Source organism: Oryzias melastigma, linkage group LG11, assembly GCF_002922805.2.
Source record: "Oryzias melastigma strain HK-1 linkage group LG11, ASM292280v2, whole genome shotgun sequence".
In the NCBI taxonomy this organism is placed as follows: Eukaryota; Metazoa; Chordata; class Actinopteri; order Beloniformes; family Adrianichthyidae; genus Oryzias; species Oryzias melastigma.
This window is the reverse complement of record NC_050522.1, coordinates 8,818,128-8,836,564: the sequence shown is the minus strand read 5'-3', so window position 1 is coordinate 8,836,564 and position 18,437 is coordinate 8,818,128. Positions and strand designations below refer to the sequence as shown.

The 18,437-nt window shown below is 35.4% G+C and overlaps 1 protein-coding gene across 6 annotated transcripts in view; it reads left to right on the top strand.

The window, feature by feature from the left end:
* The window catches only part of ppp1r9a (protein phosphatase 1, regulatory subunit 9A), an 80,699-nt gene that overhangs the window by 53,477 nt on the left and 8,785 nt on the right, over positions 1 to 18,437 (top strand). For 4 of the 6 annotated variants that reach the window (XM_024299024.2, XM_024299042.2, XM_024299014.2 and 1 more), the window contains exons 7-16: positions 3,379 to 3,531; positions 6,038 to 6,091; positions 6,602 to 6,831; positions 11,176 to 11,272; positions 11,686 to 11,821; positions 13,287 to 13,348; positions 15,242 to 15,356; positions 16,530 to 16,584; positions 17,382 to 17,429; positions 17,798 to 17,846. In XM_024299024.2, coding sequence (XP_024154792.1) covers positions 3,379 to 3,531; positions 6,038 to 6,091; positions 6,602 to 6,831; positions 11,176 to 11,272; positions 11,686 to 11,821; positions 13,287 to 13,348; positions 15,242 to 15,356; positions 16,530 to 16,584; positions 17,382 to 17,429; positions 17,798 to 17,846 — 999 coding nt within the window. The remainder of the gene's footprint in view (positions 1 to 3,378; positions 3,532 to 6,037; positions 6,092 to 6,601; positions 6,832 to 11,175; positions 11,273 to 11,685; positions 11,822 to 13,286; positions 13,349 to 15,241; positions 15,357 to 16,529; positions 16,585 to 17,381; positions 17,430 to 17,797; positions 17,847 to 18,437) is intronic. The other 2 variants (XM_024299048.2, XM_024299032.2) reach the window with 1 other exon arrangement.

The window sequence follows — 18,437 nt, the reverse complement described above, 5'->3', positions numbered from 1 at the left end:
TATTTGGTTTTATTCTCCCAATTGTCAGCAGGTGATGCTAAAAAACTTCAAAGATGTCATTGATCAAAATGTTAAAATATAAAAAAACTAAACCTCAAGAAATGCAAGGTGATGTTGAATGAACTAAATGGTTTATAAAGCATCGAAATCTATCTTTAAGCCAACAAAATCCACCTTTAAAACGACATAAACACATTTTTTCCCTATAAACATCCAAACCTAACCTCACTGCAAAACTTGTCCTCCTTTGAAAAATTGGGCCATCCTAGTCTTTATTCTGCAGTAGTTGTATTTAAATCAGACATTCGTGGTGCAGATGGTCACACGCTGAGCATCCCTTAAAAGCAACATCACTCCTCCTGAAATTGTTCTGTCCTTTTCGTATGATCCATGTTGCCGTTTATCACCCTGAAATTGGCGCTTGACTACCATCTCGCATGTTGATGTGTAACTCCACCCTTAATGGGACCTCAAAGTAGGATAGTGATACCATGGCAACAAGCAGGCCTATTATGGAAAGGAGACCATGTGTGGGCCACCCATGCAAACAAATCAGGTCCAAGCACGGATATGGGAGAGATGGATGAAAGGGAATTCAGGGAAAGCGATGAGGATGTAGGCCAACTTAATAAGAGGGGAGATGGAACCAGAGATGGGAATGTGCACAGAAGATGAAGTCAGGACATGCGTGTCACTGATCTTTCTATAGGAATAGATTGATGCACTCATAGAGTAGAGATGCTGGAAATGTTGAATTCTTCACATAAGCCAAAATGTGCTTAAGTGTGACAAGATGATGTGAAAATATTATTCAATTTGAAATATTTGGGTTTTTAACTTGAATTTACAGACTTTTATTTTGAAACCTTGCACTTGAACTGAGAAGTTCGATGAAATGTTCAGATTCCTCAGCATAAATCCTGTCGGATCTACTAAAAGATGGCCGTCTCCTTTCGCCTCACCGAGCTGTCAAATCAATTTATTTTTAACAAAGTTTGGGCAACTAAGTGGGCTTTTTGAAATCTTAAGCACCATGTAATATTAAAATGGAATACTTGGGTAAAACAGAGAGAAAAAAGAGGCGCTCAGGGTGAGGATGAGGCTGTGGTGGTGCTTGATAAGCAGAATGAGGCCTGGTGGTGCTGCAGGATGAGGGCTGACAGGTGTAGATGTGAGGAGAAATGGAAAATCAGGTAAGAGGTGAGAAATAGCAGCTTGGCTCCTCTCTGCCACCTGTGGGGTTTACGTATCACAGATCTTTATTAGAAAAAAATCAGTTTTGTGGTACTAAATATACTAGATTCATCTATCATCTCTATTCTGTGTTTTTGGTTACATTTCTTGGCATAAACAAATGAGTTTTAAGAAATAGGAACTCTGTATTCTTTGCTAAATTACAAATTTACTTTTTTACACCCAAAATACAAATTTTTGTCAGTTAAAAGTAAAAAAAAACACTAAAACACTTGAAATGGAGTTGCAATTTAATAAAAATAAGTAATTTATTGTATTTTGTGTTTTTAATGTTTGCATATTTTTGTCTATGTTGCCAGGTTTGGAATTTTAAAAATGTATAACTAATAGTATTTACGGAAGCCGAAAGTGGCCGGCTCTACTTTTTTTGTTTTTATTGTTTTCTCGTTATAACAAGCTCCATTATCTCGTTATTACAAGAAAATGAACTTTATTTTCTCGTATAAGGAAATAATAAGAGTTAAGAGTAAAGAAAACCTTATTAGTCCTACAACAGCACAAGTACAGTCAGAATAAGTGAGAAAGGATCAAATAAAAAAGAGCTAAAACGGTGGGATACCCTATACAATATAAAAGAGCTAAACAGTAAAATACAATATACAAAAGAATAATGAGTAATATATAGCATATTGACAGTTTATGAAGAACATCTCTCTCTCTTTTCTACATGGAGACCCCGAGACTTCACCTGATTTTAATCTCTTTATTTTGTGGTTAACAATAAAACTGTAGAAGAAAACAGAAGTTGTTTTTTAGTCTGTTTTTATTTTTAGTGGGTATAATTCCGTCTCATGCACCAGCCCTCCTCCCTTTATTTCCCTGAAACTCCGAACAAACAGGTAGATTGACAGAACCCAGGGCCGATGAGCTTCTCCACACGGTGCATTCACTGACCTCCGGACATTTGCGGACCCAACAGCCCAACTTAGACCACTATAATATATAAAATTACTACTATAATATACTTTTGTCATTTACGTACAATACGCAGCAAAACAAAGCAGTTTATCAAAGATAACGTTGAACACCAGAATTTTATAGGATTTTTTTTATTTAATAAGCATTTTTTTCTGAAAAACTGCTTTGTTTTGCTGCTGTAAAAATGACAAAACCATTGTAGCGGATTGACTTGGGCTGAGTGGCTGTTCGAGTTCGCTAATGTCCGGAGCTCAGTGAACGCATCATGCCAAGACATTCATCGGCCCTGGGTTCTGTCAATCTATCTGTTCTGGGTTTTTAGGGAAATAAAGGGAGGGGGGTGTAGGGGCATGAGACAGAATGAAGGCGTTTGAGGGGCAGAGATTCAATAATAAAATCAAAAACTAAGCAATAAAACAACCTCTGTGAAGTGTTTTCTTCTGTTGCCTTTGTTGTTAACCACAAAAAAGAGACTTAAAACAGGGAAAGTATTGGCATCTTCTTGCAGGAGAAACGTTTCATTCTTCTTCTTCATTATCTCATCATCACGAGAAAACGAAAGTCATTTATAACAAGAAATTTATTAAAAAGAAAAATTAGGGCAGCTGGTTTTTCGGCTTAGGTAATTATTATCATATGAGGTCATTTCCTCTTTGTGTGATCAATGATTTGATTCTATTTTATTATGTTTTTTGTTCAAATTAGGGTGAGATATTGTATTTTTTAAAAGGAAAACAGCTTTGTAAAGAGAAAAATAACAGTCATTTTGCTAATTTTCATATATTTCCAGAACGATTGATTCAAAATAAATAAGTATTTGGACGTGAACAAAAAATATTAGAATTACTAACTAATAACTTCTCAAATATGTTTGAGTTATTTAAAGTATTTTAAAAATGTTGGTTGCATAGTTGAAGATGGAAACTTTTATTTTGGAATCCATATACGTATATATCTAGTTTCTAGAGCTCACAGAGTTCCCCTGAAAAAAGGGGAAATAATGGGATTTTATGCACCAAGTTTAAGCAAATGTTTCAACGAAAAAAGGCTACAAGAACCAATTTTATTTGTGTTTTTAAGAAATGCCTTCCAAAATTACATGGAAAATCAAGTCTAATTGAACTTGCACTTTTCTAACAATAATGTATAATGCATTACGCTCCCATTTGCACATTTGCTGGTTCTAATCTACGATTCTGACTGAAGCAGACGGGAGAGTACGCCACAGATGACGAGGAGACGGGAGCAACAACTGCAAGCGGAGAGAAGAACATCGAGGTGTTCGACTTACCAGAAACCGAAGACATCTTGTCTCCATCTGAGTTAGACGCCACCAAACTCTACCAGAAGTTCAGAGAGGTAAGGCCGCATACTTGCAAAGTTGTCTCTTTTAAATAGGTAAAAAAGGTGCTTTGAAATGAAGTCCATGTGCTCACACACCCACTAGAACGAGTTACACACCTGGATTTTTTAGAGATGCAAACACAATATGCTAATGTTTCTGCTAACTTTTGCTCTTTTGTAAATGTTTAGGAGCTTCTCACTGTTCTTAGTGCGTAATCTGGATGATTAGTGGCTTAAGCAGAGAATAAATCCAAGGCTTTGAACTCATTTCTCCTGCAGATCCAACAGTTTTTCCTCATTTCTTTATCTAATTAGCGTCTGACGAAAGAAGCAAATTCTATGAGTATTTATCAGCAAAAAAAGCTTTTTTAAAAGCCTGTAAACTGAAGCATGAGTGCAATGAAATTGTCGTCAGTGTTCATTTTGGAAATAGCTGAGAGGCTGGTTGGTGTTGCGCTTTGTGCCTGCAGAGCTCCTCACTGTGCAACTTGATTAAATGACGGCTTTTCCTGCCGGCGCCGCAGCCTTTATCCAGTAAAAATGTAATCCCTTGTTTTAGGGGAAACACGTTGATTCAACTTTGTCTTTCTGTGTATTTTCATTATTGCAGTTCATTTTTATCTTTTTCCTTATTTTTTTTCCTTTCATGAAGCATCAAAAATTCAAAGATATTTACTGAATACAACATACATTTTACAATTTTACACCTCTATGAAATTCTATTTTATGTCTGCCCCTCATCAAATTAAGAAATATACCATATATGAATCTATGTTTAAATATACTTATAGACATATCTTGAGATAGTCCTACAAGTAGCAATTCAGGAGCCACACAATAAAGGGAAAACAAAGAAAAATAGACAATGAAGTAAAAAGAAAGATGAAGTAACATACTCGAATAACTTATATTTGATGTGTCTATACATTTTTTTTAATGAAGAACAAATCTAATAACACCAAACTTAGAGAGGTATTAAACAGATAATCCTTTTCTGACCAATAAATAAACATTTTAGTGTCTTTAACATCACTTACATTTGAGGAGTTTGTATAGTTGTACCCACTGTGTGAATGTAATCATGTTTGGTTGAGAGCAGAGCACCCTAACTTCCTCTCATCATGATTGGATGGAGATTCTAGAAACATGATCAAAACACACCACGATTGGTTCATCCAGGCAGGTAAAATATGGTAAAAAATGTTTTGTTTAGTACCTGCAGCCTGGAACTTATATTTTTTTTAAATGTGCAATCTACAAAACTTAACTTACAAGAACAAAATGTAAGCTACTGGTGCAAAACAAAAGTTTCAAGTACAAAACTAATGTCCCAATTTTAGCTCCATATTAACCATTTATACAGTGAGACAAATAAGTATTTTGTCAGCTATCAACTGTGCAAGTTCTTCTCCGTAAAAAGATGAGAGAGGCCTTTAATTCATAGGTAAACCGCAACTATGAGAGAAAACATGAGAAAAAACAAATCCAGAAAATCACAATGTCTGATTTTGGAAAAAAAAATAATTATGGTGGAAAATAAGTATTTTGTAAAAAAAATAATTTAAAGTTAATCTCAATGCTTTGTTATATACCCTTTGTTAGCAAAGACAGCTATCAACAGTTTTCTTTAAGTCTTCAAGGTTTTCACAAACTGTTGCTGGTATTTTGGTCCATTCCTCCATGCAGATCTCCTCTAGAGCAGTGATGTTTTGGGGTCGTCGCTTGGCAACGTGGACTTTCAACTCCCTCCAACGATTTTTTATGAGATCTGGAGACTGGCTAGGCCACTCCAGGACTGGAGTGTGACTGTTTGAGGTTGAAGACAGGTGTCTTTCATGTAGATAACGAGTTCAAACAGGTGTTATTAATACAGGTAACGAGTGGAGGACAGAGGATCCTCTTACAGAAGAAGATACAGGTCTGTGAGAGACAGAAATCTGTCCTGAATTTAGGTGAACAAATACTGATTTTCCACCAGAATTTACAAATAAATTCATTAAAAGTTAGACAATATGAATTTCTGGAATTTTTTTTTTCATTCTATCTCTCATAGTTGGTTGATATCCATGATGAAAATTACATTCCTCTCTTATCTTTTTAAGTGGGAGAACTTGAACAATTACTGGATGACTGAATACTTTTTAAAAGCGATTTTTTTCCCTCATAGCTGGAAATAAATTCTAAATTTTTTCTCTCTGCCATCACTTGTCTTTTCATAAACCTTATTTTCCATGTTGGATCTGTATATTTGATCTGTCAGGGGATTGTAAAAATGTTTTTTTAGATGCAGAAATACATTTTGATTTTAGAAACTGCTGTATCTGTAAAGCATGGCTATACTGTCTCTCCCCCTGTGGGTAGATGTCAGGGTGGGAGTTAGGATGTTGTCAAGGGCAGGACGGGGTCGGTTGCCTCTGTCACTCACCCCGTATCGACAGCAGAGAGGCTGTGCAGCCATGCGTTTGATGATGGGGCCGCCCTCTCTTCTGGTTTCACTTTTCCCCGCCTCTGCTCTCAACAGCTCCAGATCAAACACACAGTGACCGAGGCTGAGATCCAGAAGCTGAAGAGCAAGGTAAGAGATCAGAACCATCCCGAGCAGAATGCCTGTCCACCATGACTGCTGAAGTTTGATTTTCATGTCTTTTAAAAAAAAAAAAAAAAAAAAAATCTGGAATGAAGTTTAGATACTTCTTGTTGTTCATTCTTGATAAATCGTTTTCATCCTGTAAAAAGGATTTCTTAAGTGTAGCCTTAATGCACATGTGCATTTATGCTGAGATAAGCTGTATGTCTGAAATACATAATGCAGGCGCTTCATCAAATGTTAATGGCCTGATTTGATACTAGATTGATGCAGATATGACTGAATCTATAGCTGTCCATTAAAGGATTAGCTTTAACTCCACTTTTCAAGAAAAAAAGTCAGGATTTGTTGTGTGTGTCGACTTGTTTTAATTGCTTTTTATGGGACTTCTATGTAATGGACAATAAATCCATCAACTCATCCTTTAATGTGAGAAAATACACCAAAAAGGGTTTATTTCGTGTTTGCCGATTAAAATCAGTTTATTTTCTGTTCCAGCTGGCGTCAGTGGAGAGGGAGAAGCAGCGCTGGGAGAAGGAGAAGAGCCAGCTGAAGGCCAGCATTGAGGAGAACAAGGAGAGGATGCTGAAGCTGGAGAGCTACTGGATTGAGGCGCAGACGCTCTGCCACACCGTGAACGAGCACCTGAAGGAGGCCCAGGCCCAGTACCAGACCCTGGAGAAGAAGTACAACAAAGCCAAGAAGCTCATCAAAGACTTCCAGCAGAAGTGAGTCAACTCTTTAAGCTACTTATACCCTGGAAGAAAGGATGATTTCATGGTTATTTATTTTTTATCTCCTCATAGTTAGTGGTTGGGTGAAGCCACTTATTTTCAAAAAATAAGACGCAAATGACAGCTGAAGGTAACCATCCTCACATGTGACTCGAACACCTGTGATCAATGTGTGCACACGAAAGGTCTTGGAGTTTCTGGGCTCTACGAACCCTCGTATCCTTCATCTGGCATTTCTGGATGCTGAGTCATGGGAATGCTTAAGAGCTGTACATAAATCTACGGGAAAAGGTAACAGCTGTACCAAACTGGAAAGGGATATACATGTAAGTATGGAGGGATGTTAGTGCCAGCATATTGCAAACAAAAGTGAGACCAACATTTTCTAAATTGCAAACAAAATGTAAAGTGTTAGGAATAAAAACTCATGGTTCATAAATAAAAATATTTCATATTATTTAATTTGCTTTATAATACGTCTCTTTGCTTTCAAAAAATATTTTTGCTATTACAATTTTTTTGCCCTTAAAAATATTTTTGCAATTTGCTTTTAAATTATAGTTTTGCAATTTTGTGATTTTGCGTTGCTACGTTTCTGTTTCATGTAATGTTTGTGCCAGCTTTATAATTGGTCTAAAAATGTGCTGCAATTGCAAAAATATTTTTGAAAGCAAAAAAAAGTATTTCAAATTAACCATTAAATATTTTTATTTGCAAATTATACATTTTTATTCTTAAAACTTTACATTTTGTTTGCAATTTAGAAAATTTCAATCTCAAAACTGTGACTTTTACTTGCAATATAGTGGCACAAATATCACTCCATATATAAAAAGAAATACAGAAGAATACCAGTCAGCAGTCTTCAAGCTTAGATCAAGAAGTGAAAAGTGAGGGGTTCTGTTGAAATCAAACCATAAACACAAAATTTCTGCCACAACTGCCAGAAAAATCGTTAGGGATTCAAAGATAAACTCACAAATAACTTCAGCTGGGATCCAGGACTCTGGAAAACTGTGGTGTGGATGTTTCAAGATGTAAAATATGGAGATGCCTGAAGAAAATGGACTGTATGGTCACCAGAAGAAAGCCCTTTTTGAGGAAATGCTACAAATATCTCACTTACAATACCCTAAACAGCACAGAGACAAGCCTCCAGACTTTTGGAGTGCTCAAGATTGCCGTCAACCATAAACGCTACATTAGGAGAGGAGTCAACAAGGCATATGATGAAAAAAACACTATTCCTACTGTGAAACACGGAGGCGGATTGCTGATGGTTTGGGGATGTGTGCACTACAAAGACTTAAAAAAACACAGTCAAAATGCACATTAGCAGAAAATATTGGATGAAAACTTACATTCTTCAGCTCTGAGTTACCTTGACATTTCAACACGACAACGATCCAAAACACAAGACTAAATCCACCTGTCATTGGATAGAACAGAATAAGGTGAAAGTCTCCGTCTCCTGACCTCAATATTATTGAGCTACTCCGGGGAGATCTCAAACGGGGAAGACAGCAACGAATTTAAAGACATTTTTTTGTCAAGGAGAATGGACTTCTTTACCATAAGAAAAACTTTTTTAACAATAAATAGCTAAATCCAACCACTTAATATGAGTGGGGAAAAAAAAAGTTGTTGTGTTATCATTTACTTTTTGTGAAAAATGTCCAAGAATTCATCATTTCTTCCAGGGTATGTCAACGTATGAGCAAAACTGTAAATCCTAAAACGGCTTTTTTGGTTTAAGCATTTTTAAACATTTAGATAAGTTTCTGTTCAGATGAAGATAATCCCACATATTTAAAGCTGATGTCATTTTCATCTTTTACGGGTGCTGGGGGTTTTGAGGTTCTCCAGGCTTGTAGAGGGTCGTAGACAGGAGGGGCTTAAAACAAACACAGGTGTGTCTCACAGTTCCTTTGAGGCTTGTACGGCCACCTTAAGGAACGTCGTATCATTGTCACGCGTGTGGTAATTGTATCATGAAGTATTTGTAAGGATAATGTAAGTTACACACAGACGTAAGACGTACGGGTGTTGCTTTATGCCACGTTACTCTAGTTCGGCCCTCCAGATCATATTCATTTATTATTATCATGGCCCGACGTTATCTTGTGCTTGTTTTTAACTTGGATAATTTTGACAAAATATATTATTTTGGAGAGTAAAGTATTGAAAGTTATTTAAGGTTTAAGATGATTTATTCTGGAATAATATTCCTGCCTTTTTATTTATAATTATGTTGTAAAGTTATGGTTTTAAAGTTTAAAAATTGGCATTATGCTAGCTTTTTGGACTATTTTGGAATTTGCTAAGATTTTTTTAGGCTATTTTGGAGTTTAGCTAATATTTCAGCTACATGCTAGCTGTTTTGGCTGGCCTAAGTAGTTTTTCAGTTTGTAGGATAATTTGGCATTTAGCTAATGTATTAGCTGGCTATCAGCTTCAGTGTTTTCAGCTATCAGCTTCAGTGTTTTCAGCTATCAGCTTCAGTGTTTTCAGCTATCAGCTTCAGTGTTTTTAGCTATTTCAGCATCTTCATCAGCCAAATTCATCTTACAGAATTCACACTAGTATTATTGCATGTAATGCTATATATCTAGTTCATAATTATAATAAAATGTTACGGTTTTAAAGTTTTAAAAATGTACTTTTAGAGTGTCCAATAAATGTTTCTTTTGTTCGGCCCGCGACCTAAGGTGTGTTTGGGATTTTGTCCCCTTGTGCGATTGAATTTGACACTCCTTGTGTACTGGCTCCGTATTGACTGTGCAAAAGCTGCAATCAAAAGAAAAAATGTGCACAAACATTTATACCAGCTTACCGAGCAGTCTAAGATTTTTGCTATGTCATGCGGTTCGTCTGCCTGCTCCGTACAAATTTGCCAGTTTTTTTACCCGCAGGCAGTCCGTATCTACCTGCTTTAAGTTTTTCATACTTTGAACTTCAGTAATAATGTTTAATCGAACGGGTTAATGTTTTTTTAACTGAGCTTAAATGGCACGTGATTTTTATTTGGAATAGCCTCCAGTAAGTGAGTTTAAACAGTCGTCTTGCTTAATTTTGACCATTTTGTTGTTTTGGTTTGGTGTAGAGCTGCTCAAAGAGGCTCGGTGTGTTGTGCTGCCAACTAGCAGTCAGGGTTTTAAGTGAAAAACAAAAGTGAGACATTAAAGGGCACTCATAAATAATTCATTCAATATTTTGTACTTTCAGCATTTTAAATCGATAAAATTCGCCGAATGAAATATCGCGATATATCGCCAAATCAATTTTTTCCCTACACCCCTATTTGATGCTGCTTCTTGTACACTAAAAACTCCATCATTAAAAATAATAATCCAAGCTGAGTTGTTTTTAGCTCAACTTCATTCGCTCAAAAATAATTAATTAAAAATTGTCTTGGCAACATTTTAAATCGATACAAGTATCAAATAAAATAAAATATATCGACTTTTCCCTACACCCTTATTCGTTGTTATGTATTGCACACTAAAAACCTATTAAAAATAATCCAAGTTGGGTTGGTTTTTAGCCCAATTTCATTTGGTCTTAAATAAGTAATTAAATATTGTCTTTTACAAGTATTGCCAAATGAAATATCGCGATATATCGCCAAATCATTTTTTCCCTACACTCTATTTGTTGCTGTTTCTTGTACAGTAAAAACTTCATCGTTAAAAATAATAATCCAAGTTTGGATGTTTTTAGCACAACTTCAAGGTCAAAAATAAAACTATTTTTTTCTTAATTATTTAATCTCTGGAAAAAAAAAACTTAAATTGGATTAAAATTAAAACCCTATAACCCATAAAGTTGGTATATCCCAACATGTTTGACTCAAGTATTGGAGTCATACCTGTTAACCTGTGAGGAGTCGACGTGCACTAAAACATTTAATATAATGTTATGCAAACCTGCTCCTGCTTAGATAAAAAGAAACATTTCAGAGAGTCAGCTCACAGTCTTTAGGGTCTGGTTTAAAGGTTGGGACTATATAGTGCAGATCTCTGCTTTTCCTATGATGTGATTCTTTTGGTCATTCCCTTCACAACTGTTCACTTTCCAGTCTGACAGCATATAATTGGCTCTGCCCCTGCGGGGTAAATTAAAGCAAAGTGAGGAACCTAACCCTCCATGCTTATCTGTAACTGAGTCCGGCGCCACAGAGGAGGGGCGGGGACTTCACTGATGAAGGAGAAAATGTGTATTCCAATACACACTTTAGTCGCTTGATTTTCCCTGTGAGCAAAACGTTCAGGATGATCACTGCATGTTGTAAATAAATGTATCTCATCTTCCACTCTGCCGTGCTCCTCTGTAATCCAGGGAGGTGGAGTTCATCCAGAAGGAGGATGCAGAGAGGAGGCGGCTGGAGGAGGCTGAAAAAGCTCATCTGGCTGAAATCCAGGGACTTCAAGTGAGGGTAAAGCATCTTTTTTTTATCTGACCACTTATTTGATGCCTTGTAGGCAAAGAAAATAGACTGACATGATGAACAAACTTTGTAAAGTCAGGTTTATTTTGGCAATGATTATTCTTCTTTACGATATGACAGTTGGAGAGGATGCTCATGAGGATGTTAACTATAAAAACGGTTACATCATTTCCACACAAGCTCCTCCTCTTGCTTCCCTTCACTCTCCTGCCCTTCACATTTAAACAAACACATTAATCTATGTTTCCTGCCATCCTTTATTAGAAAAACTCATTAGCTACAACAAAAATATGATCTGCATTGTTTTATCGTCACACGCTTTGCAGAAAACTTGTCCGATCTCACTGCAGAGCACGTTGAAGTGCTCCCCCACTTCAGCATTGATCGCCTCCTCTCTACAGATTGCGGCGCTGGAGTCGGAGTTGATGCAGCTGATGAAACAGAACGGCATCCAGGTCAACAACAACAACAGCAACAGTTCGGAGCGGCTGTGGGCTCAGCAGCAGAGCCCCAGCAGAGGCACGGCACAAGCCACAGGTCTGGGTCCAGCTTGTGACATTACTGCTGAATTTTACTGGATAATCTAAAGTTAGATACTGGAAATTTGGTTCAAATGTACTTAAAATCCCCACTTTAATCATATTTTGATATTAAAAGCATTCAGAGAGGTCTTTTAGTTATAATTATGCCATTTTTAGCCAAAATAATTTTTTAAAAGTGTTGTTTTTTTGGGACATAGTGTCTGTAGCCCCCCCAACCTAACATTACTAGTGCAAAAAAGTGACATTGAAGCAATCCAGGTGTACAGTTTTGATCCAGATGCCAGCTCAGGTGATGAAAACAAAGACACACATGGATCTGCAGAGCAGAATGTTTGTGGCCTGACGTTTGTAGCTTCTATGTCACAACTAAACTCTTTTCCAAATTCAATCATTTTCGTCTCTTCCTCATTCACAACGATTTGAATTAAAAAAAAAATCAATTTTTAGGTTAATTCTCCATATATACGTCCTCCATCATCAGAAAAAAACACAATATCATGGTAAAAACACAATTTTCAACTGATTGAGTCTTTAAATTTAATATGACAGTTTTAAAAAAGTGTTCCCAGTAGTGTTTTAATTATGATTATTAAGTTTTTAACCAAAATCCCGCAATCTAAATGTCTTCAAAGTAATTTTTCATGTTGATATGAAGCTTCTGTTTCCAAAATCTCCTCTGAGGCTTTTAGAACTGAACAGCCCCGCCCCCTTTTTGTTTTTTGTTTTTCTTAAAATGTTGACTTTTTCACAATTTTCCAGCATGTTTTTAGGGATTTCTTATGTCTTTATTTTCTATTTTGTTACTCAAACCACAGTTGAAAATAAAAGAAAACCACTCTTTATCATTTGTTGTCATATTTTGATGTATTTTTTATGGCAAATATTATTTAATGGGTATATTATGTCAGGTAAAAAAATACTGGTGTAACTTTTCATAGCAAAAGTGTTCTAGCGTTAAGAAGAATCATCCCAGCAGACTGCAATCCAGGCATTTGTATCCCAGATCCTGCTTATTTTTGAAGCAGCTCTAAGTCAAATCTAATTTCTGAGATACTTGGATAATTTTTGTAGATGTGAAAAGAAAAGTATTTTGAGGCCATCCGTCTGACTTTATTCACCTAAAACAACCCCAGGAAGGTTTATTTAACTGATTTTACAGTTGGGAGTACGCAATAAACGACCACAATCTGAGGTGGAATGAAAGAAACTGATGAAAAAACATGTGGGAGGAGAGATTTGCTGATATAAAAATATTTTTTTTGCATGATTTAGTCTTTGAATTTTCATGTCCATAGAATAAATAAAATAGATAGAAATACAATAAGTTTGTCTGCCCGGCTGAATGTTTAGGATTAAACTGTGATTTTGTTTGTTAGTGTTCATGTTTGTGTGTTTTTGCTGAAGGATCTCACTGCGGTGGGGAACCATAATCGTTTTTTTTTGTCTTTGTGTGGCCATAGATCCGCGGGGGGGCTCTCCACCATCACCGAGCAAAAAGGGCTGCAGCTCTACAGAGAAAGAGGTTTGTATAGAACGACCCGGAGCTGATGCTGTTTTACCACTTCGAGTGGGTCGCTCGTGCTTTCACAACTTATTGTCTCTCCCAGCGTGATAATTACAAGCAGGGACTTTCACTTGATGAAAGGCTTAAATCTGGTTAATACTGTCACTTAGCTCAGCCAGAGCGGGATGGGGTTCAGATTAGAGGAAGTCGGGATCAGAACTGGCAGGAAAACAGACAGGAATGAGGCGGCGTGACGACTCCAACTGAAAAGAGGCCGAGGAATTAGAAAACGCCAAAGTATGTCAGTGGACTTGTGTCAGATTAGTCTGCGGCTTTGCTTCTTTCTATCAGACTGTCTTTATTCCTCCTTTTCCCTCGTCTCTTATTGTGGTATACATAACTTATTCTTCCTTTGGAACATTTTGATTATAATCTGAATTTTAAGCATAATTAGTTGATGTTTTCTTCTGTATGTTTTGGGGCGTCAGTTTCAACAATTACTGCTAGTTTGGTATGAAAACATTCAACACTTTGTTGACATTATCACTTGTACTTTTGGTATTCGTGCATTTTACGGTTTTTACAATTTTACGCAATTAATGTTTTTTTCAGCTCCATTAAAATGAATGGGGATTTTTTTTTAATTAATGACATTTATGCAACGTGTCCAATTAAAAACATTCAACAATTCATACTTGTACTTTTGGTATTCTTAAATGTAATGCAATTTTTGAAATTGTACATATTTTTTGTGATTTTTTAATTTTTTTTGTACAAAATCTGTCATACTTTACAATATTGGCATAAAAACAGGAAACTCATTCTTGTACTTTTAGTAAAGATCAGTCAATTTAATATTTTACACAATTTAATGTGTTTTTTTGCAACTTTTATGATTTTTCAAGAAATTTTTGTAATTTTTTGTTCACTTTCTGCAAATTCTGCAAGTTTGGTATTAAAGCATTCAACACGCTCAGGACATTAGTACTTTTAGTATTCGTACATTTTACGTTTTTTATAATTTTACGCATTTTATACGTTTTTTTTTCAGCCCCACTGAAAGGAATAGGATTTTTTAAATCAAATTATTACAATTTCTGCAATTTAAAAACGTTAAACACGTTTAGGAAATTCATGCTTGTACTTCAATGGTATTCTTAAATGTCACGCAATTTTTGAAATTTTACAAAATTTTTGTGATTTTTTTTTTCCTTTTGTACCAAATTCATCAAACTCTTTGCGTTCATTGACACCTGTATATAATGGTATCAAAACGTTCAGCACGATTAGGAAATTCATTTTTCTACTTTTGTTATTTTTAAGCAATTTTAAGCAATTTAAGATTTTATACAATTTATGGTGACTTTTTACAACTTTTAGGATTTTTCAAGAAATTTTTCAAGAAATTCTTCACATTCTTTGTTCACTTTCTGCAAATTCTGCAATTTCTGTATTTTTTTGGCAAGTTCTGAAATTAAAAGCGTTTAGCGAGTTCAGGAAATTCATGCTTGTACTTTTGGTATTCTTAAATGTCATGCAATTTTTTAAATTTTACACAATATTTTTGCTCAAAATTGATCAAATTCTTTGCGTAGTTTGAAACCTTTACAATATTTGCATCAAAACTTTTTAAGCAATTTAAGATTTTACACAATTTTTGTTACTTTTTATTTTTTTTGCAAATTTTACAATTTCTCAAGAAATTTTCTTGAATTCTTTATTCTCTTTCTTCAAATTCTGCAAATTTGATATCATAATGTTCAGCACGTTGGGGACATCATTCAGCAATTCCATAAATATATTCAGCATCTTCAGCGTCCACATTCTGCAAAAAACATTCACAGCCGCATTTTCACAGGTAATGCAGGATTTTTCTAGTTAAAATAAATATTTATTTCTGTTTGTCTTCAGGGCTGTGAAGCGAGTCCATTCTTCAGCTGCTCTGAGTCGGCTCCCATTGATGCAGGAGCAGCAGGCTGCAGAGCGCCTGGCAGTGCAGACGGCTCCCCACACAAAACGCTGCACGGTTGGTGCTTTATAATGGATGTTGGGGTTAACACCTTTACCTTTACTAAATGCCATCTTTCCATGTTTACTTTTTTGTAAACATAAAGCGCTTCAGTGCAAACTGCAAATACCTGTGAAGGCTTTTGTTGAAATGACATTATAAAACCGGCCCACTCCAATGAAAGTGATGTTTTTGTGACATTTTTCTGATGATGACTGACATATATAAAGAAGATTAAGCTTAAAATAGTATTTTTTAGTATTTATTTATTCAGAATATTGTGAATATGAAAATATGCTTTAAAAAGAGCATATTTAAGACAGAAAATACACATTCTGATGCATCCACTTGCAGACAAATAGATCCATGTACGTCTTCGTTTTCCTCGTCTGAGATGGCGTTTGGCTTAATACTGTACAGCTGGATGTTAGATTGGGGGTGTGACGTGGGGGGGGCTGTAAGCTAGCATAAACAGATAGCTCAGTTATGGGTGATGGGAAGGGGGGCGGGGGTTTCTCTGTTCCACAACTCAGAGGTGAATTTCTGATGAACTTCTGTCATTCTAGGGAAAATATGTTATATGTTCTTTTATTTTGACTTAAAAATGACCAAATCGTGATAAAAATTTTAGAATGAATTAAAAGAAATTCGGAATTTTAAAGGATCTGGATTTAATTAGAATATTTATAATTTATAATAATTATAAGTTGCAGAGTTTGAGATGACCTCGAGCTGAATTTAACTAAATTATTTGCTTCAGTTGACACACTTTGCATTAAATAAGATGTGTCAAAGTCACGGCCCGGGGGCCGGATCCGGCCCTTTGGGTAATTCTATCCGGCCCTCCAGATCATTTTATTTTATTGTTATTTATGGCCCAATGTTATCTTGTGCTCATTTATAACTTGTATAATTTTGACAAAATATATTTTTATGGAGACTAAAGTATTCAAAGTTATTTATGTTTAAGTTGATTTATTTTGGAATAATATTCCTGCCTTTTTTATTCATAGTAATGTTAAAAAATAACTCTTTTAAATGTTTAAAAATGTAGTTTTAGTGTGTTCAATAAATGTTTATCCTGTTTTAGCCTGCAATCTTAAATGTGTTTTTGACTTTGAACTCCTCTGTCCATGTTTGAGTTTGACACAACTGAAATAAGAGTAATGTTCCTTTTTTTTCCAATTACAGGTTCCCAGTCTTCAGCCATGTTAAGCCCTTCTCACAAACAGGCACTGGAACCAGAGTAAGATTTAAAAAACTTATCAAAGCATATGTATTTTTTCTTATTTGTCTCTGTAGAAAATCATTTATTGTTTGAGAATTGAAGCTCTATTGAGGTAGTAAAGTTTACTGAACACTCAGTGAACCCTGGAGGAGAAACAAGCTCAAAATCCACTATAACACGAGCAATAGCAGCTCATATAGAGAATAAAGACCTGATATCTGGTAAAGCTGAAACTAAAAGTGTATGAGAACAGTTAGTAGCAGCAAAAATCTGAAAATGTTTATTATTTTGGGGAAGTTTTTTATGAAAAAAAGACAAAAATAAATATATTGGAAGCAATTTTACAAGTTTATTGCCACAGAGAGAAATGAAATCCCACATAAGAGATGATAATTAAGTTTTCTGAAAAGCAAATAACTGCTCATCATTAAACTCCTACAGGAGGACTCTCTACTATATCATTACAACTATTTTTTCATGTAATATTAATGTGTTAAAATTACTGCAGCCATAAAAAAAGACATTATTCTCTTCAATCTTTTAATTTAGATCTAAAAGTTTATGAAAGTTTTTTGAGATTTCAATTTTAAATTACCTGGAGCTAAAATATAACATTTATTTAGGAAGTTAATCTTTTTCCCACACATTTCAGGGCAAAACTAAAACATGTTTTGTTGAAAACTTTAAATATAGATGATCCTGTTCTGCTGTTTTAGACTTTGAAAATTAAAGTGAATGTTTGTGAATAAACCAAAGTACTAAACATTTTTTATAGTGCAGCTAAAAACTTGTTTTATCTTTATTTTCTCATTTAGCTCCTCCCTCAGGAAAACCAAACACAAGGATTCCCGATGTGCAAACAGGTAAAAATAACAACATTTTTGTTTTGTAATGATGAGGTTTGCTTTGCTGCTGTGCATTAATCAAGACGTTTTCTGCTTTAATCATGTGTTTGGAGCCTCTTTGTGTGCATGTTGTCATGGCGACTGTATGCGTTTTTGATGCAGATTGTTTTCTCCTCTGATGATAAAGACAGCCTTTCTGATAGACGGGCTCCTCTAGCCCCACTACAGCACCGTAAAGTGTAGAGTCTGTTTTTTTAAGCAGGTATAGATTTCTTGTGCTTAGAGCTGTGATTACTGGTCCTCCAGTGTGTGTGTGAGTCATACAGGGATTAGCAGCATCGATTTTATTTCTGGATCGTATTATTTCTTTCTTTTTCCTCTTGCAGCTCTTCAGGACCATCAACAGAGAGAAGTCCAGAGAAGCTCAAAGCAAAGGTACCAGATTTGTGGCGTAAAACTATGAAAACAGTAAATAAGATAGTAGTAAATAATCGTATTTTCGGACTGTAAGTCGCACTTTTTTGAAGAAATGTAATTAACAAAATTTGGGAACAATAACAGGCCTTTTTTTGAAAGGTAAATCTTGTTAACAGATTACATAACGATAAGTGACTGAATATATGCATCTTCACTACTGTAACACACTGATGCTACTTTAGCTTCATGAAACATAATATATTAGTGCAACACGTGAATAATTATTCAGAAAACCACAGCATAAAGAACATGCAAACAACTTTCTGTGATCTAAAGAAAATCAGGAAATCTTTTGACTTTGTCATCGTTTGTGTCGCTACCAAACAATTCTGCTGCTTCCAGTGAGTTATACAGGATAATGACACCACGCCAGAATTTGTATCCGCTGTAGCAGTACGACTTCTGGCATCGTTGATTTGATTTCTGATTCTCATATTTTATTCCAAAAAGTGTAAAAAGAAGGTGGATGTTCATGATATAGTTTATTCAGGGGCTTTTGATTGTTTATTGTCATATTTGCATTGTTTTCCTACAAATCCAGCCTCCTAT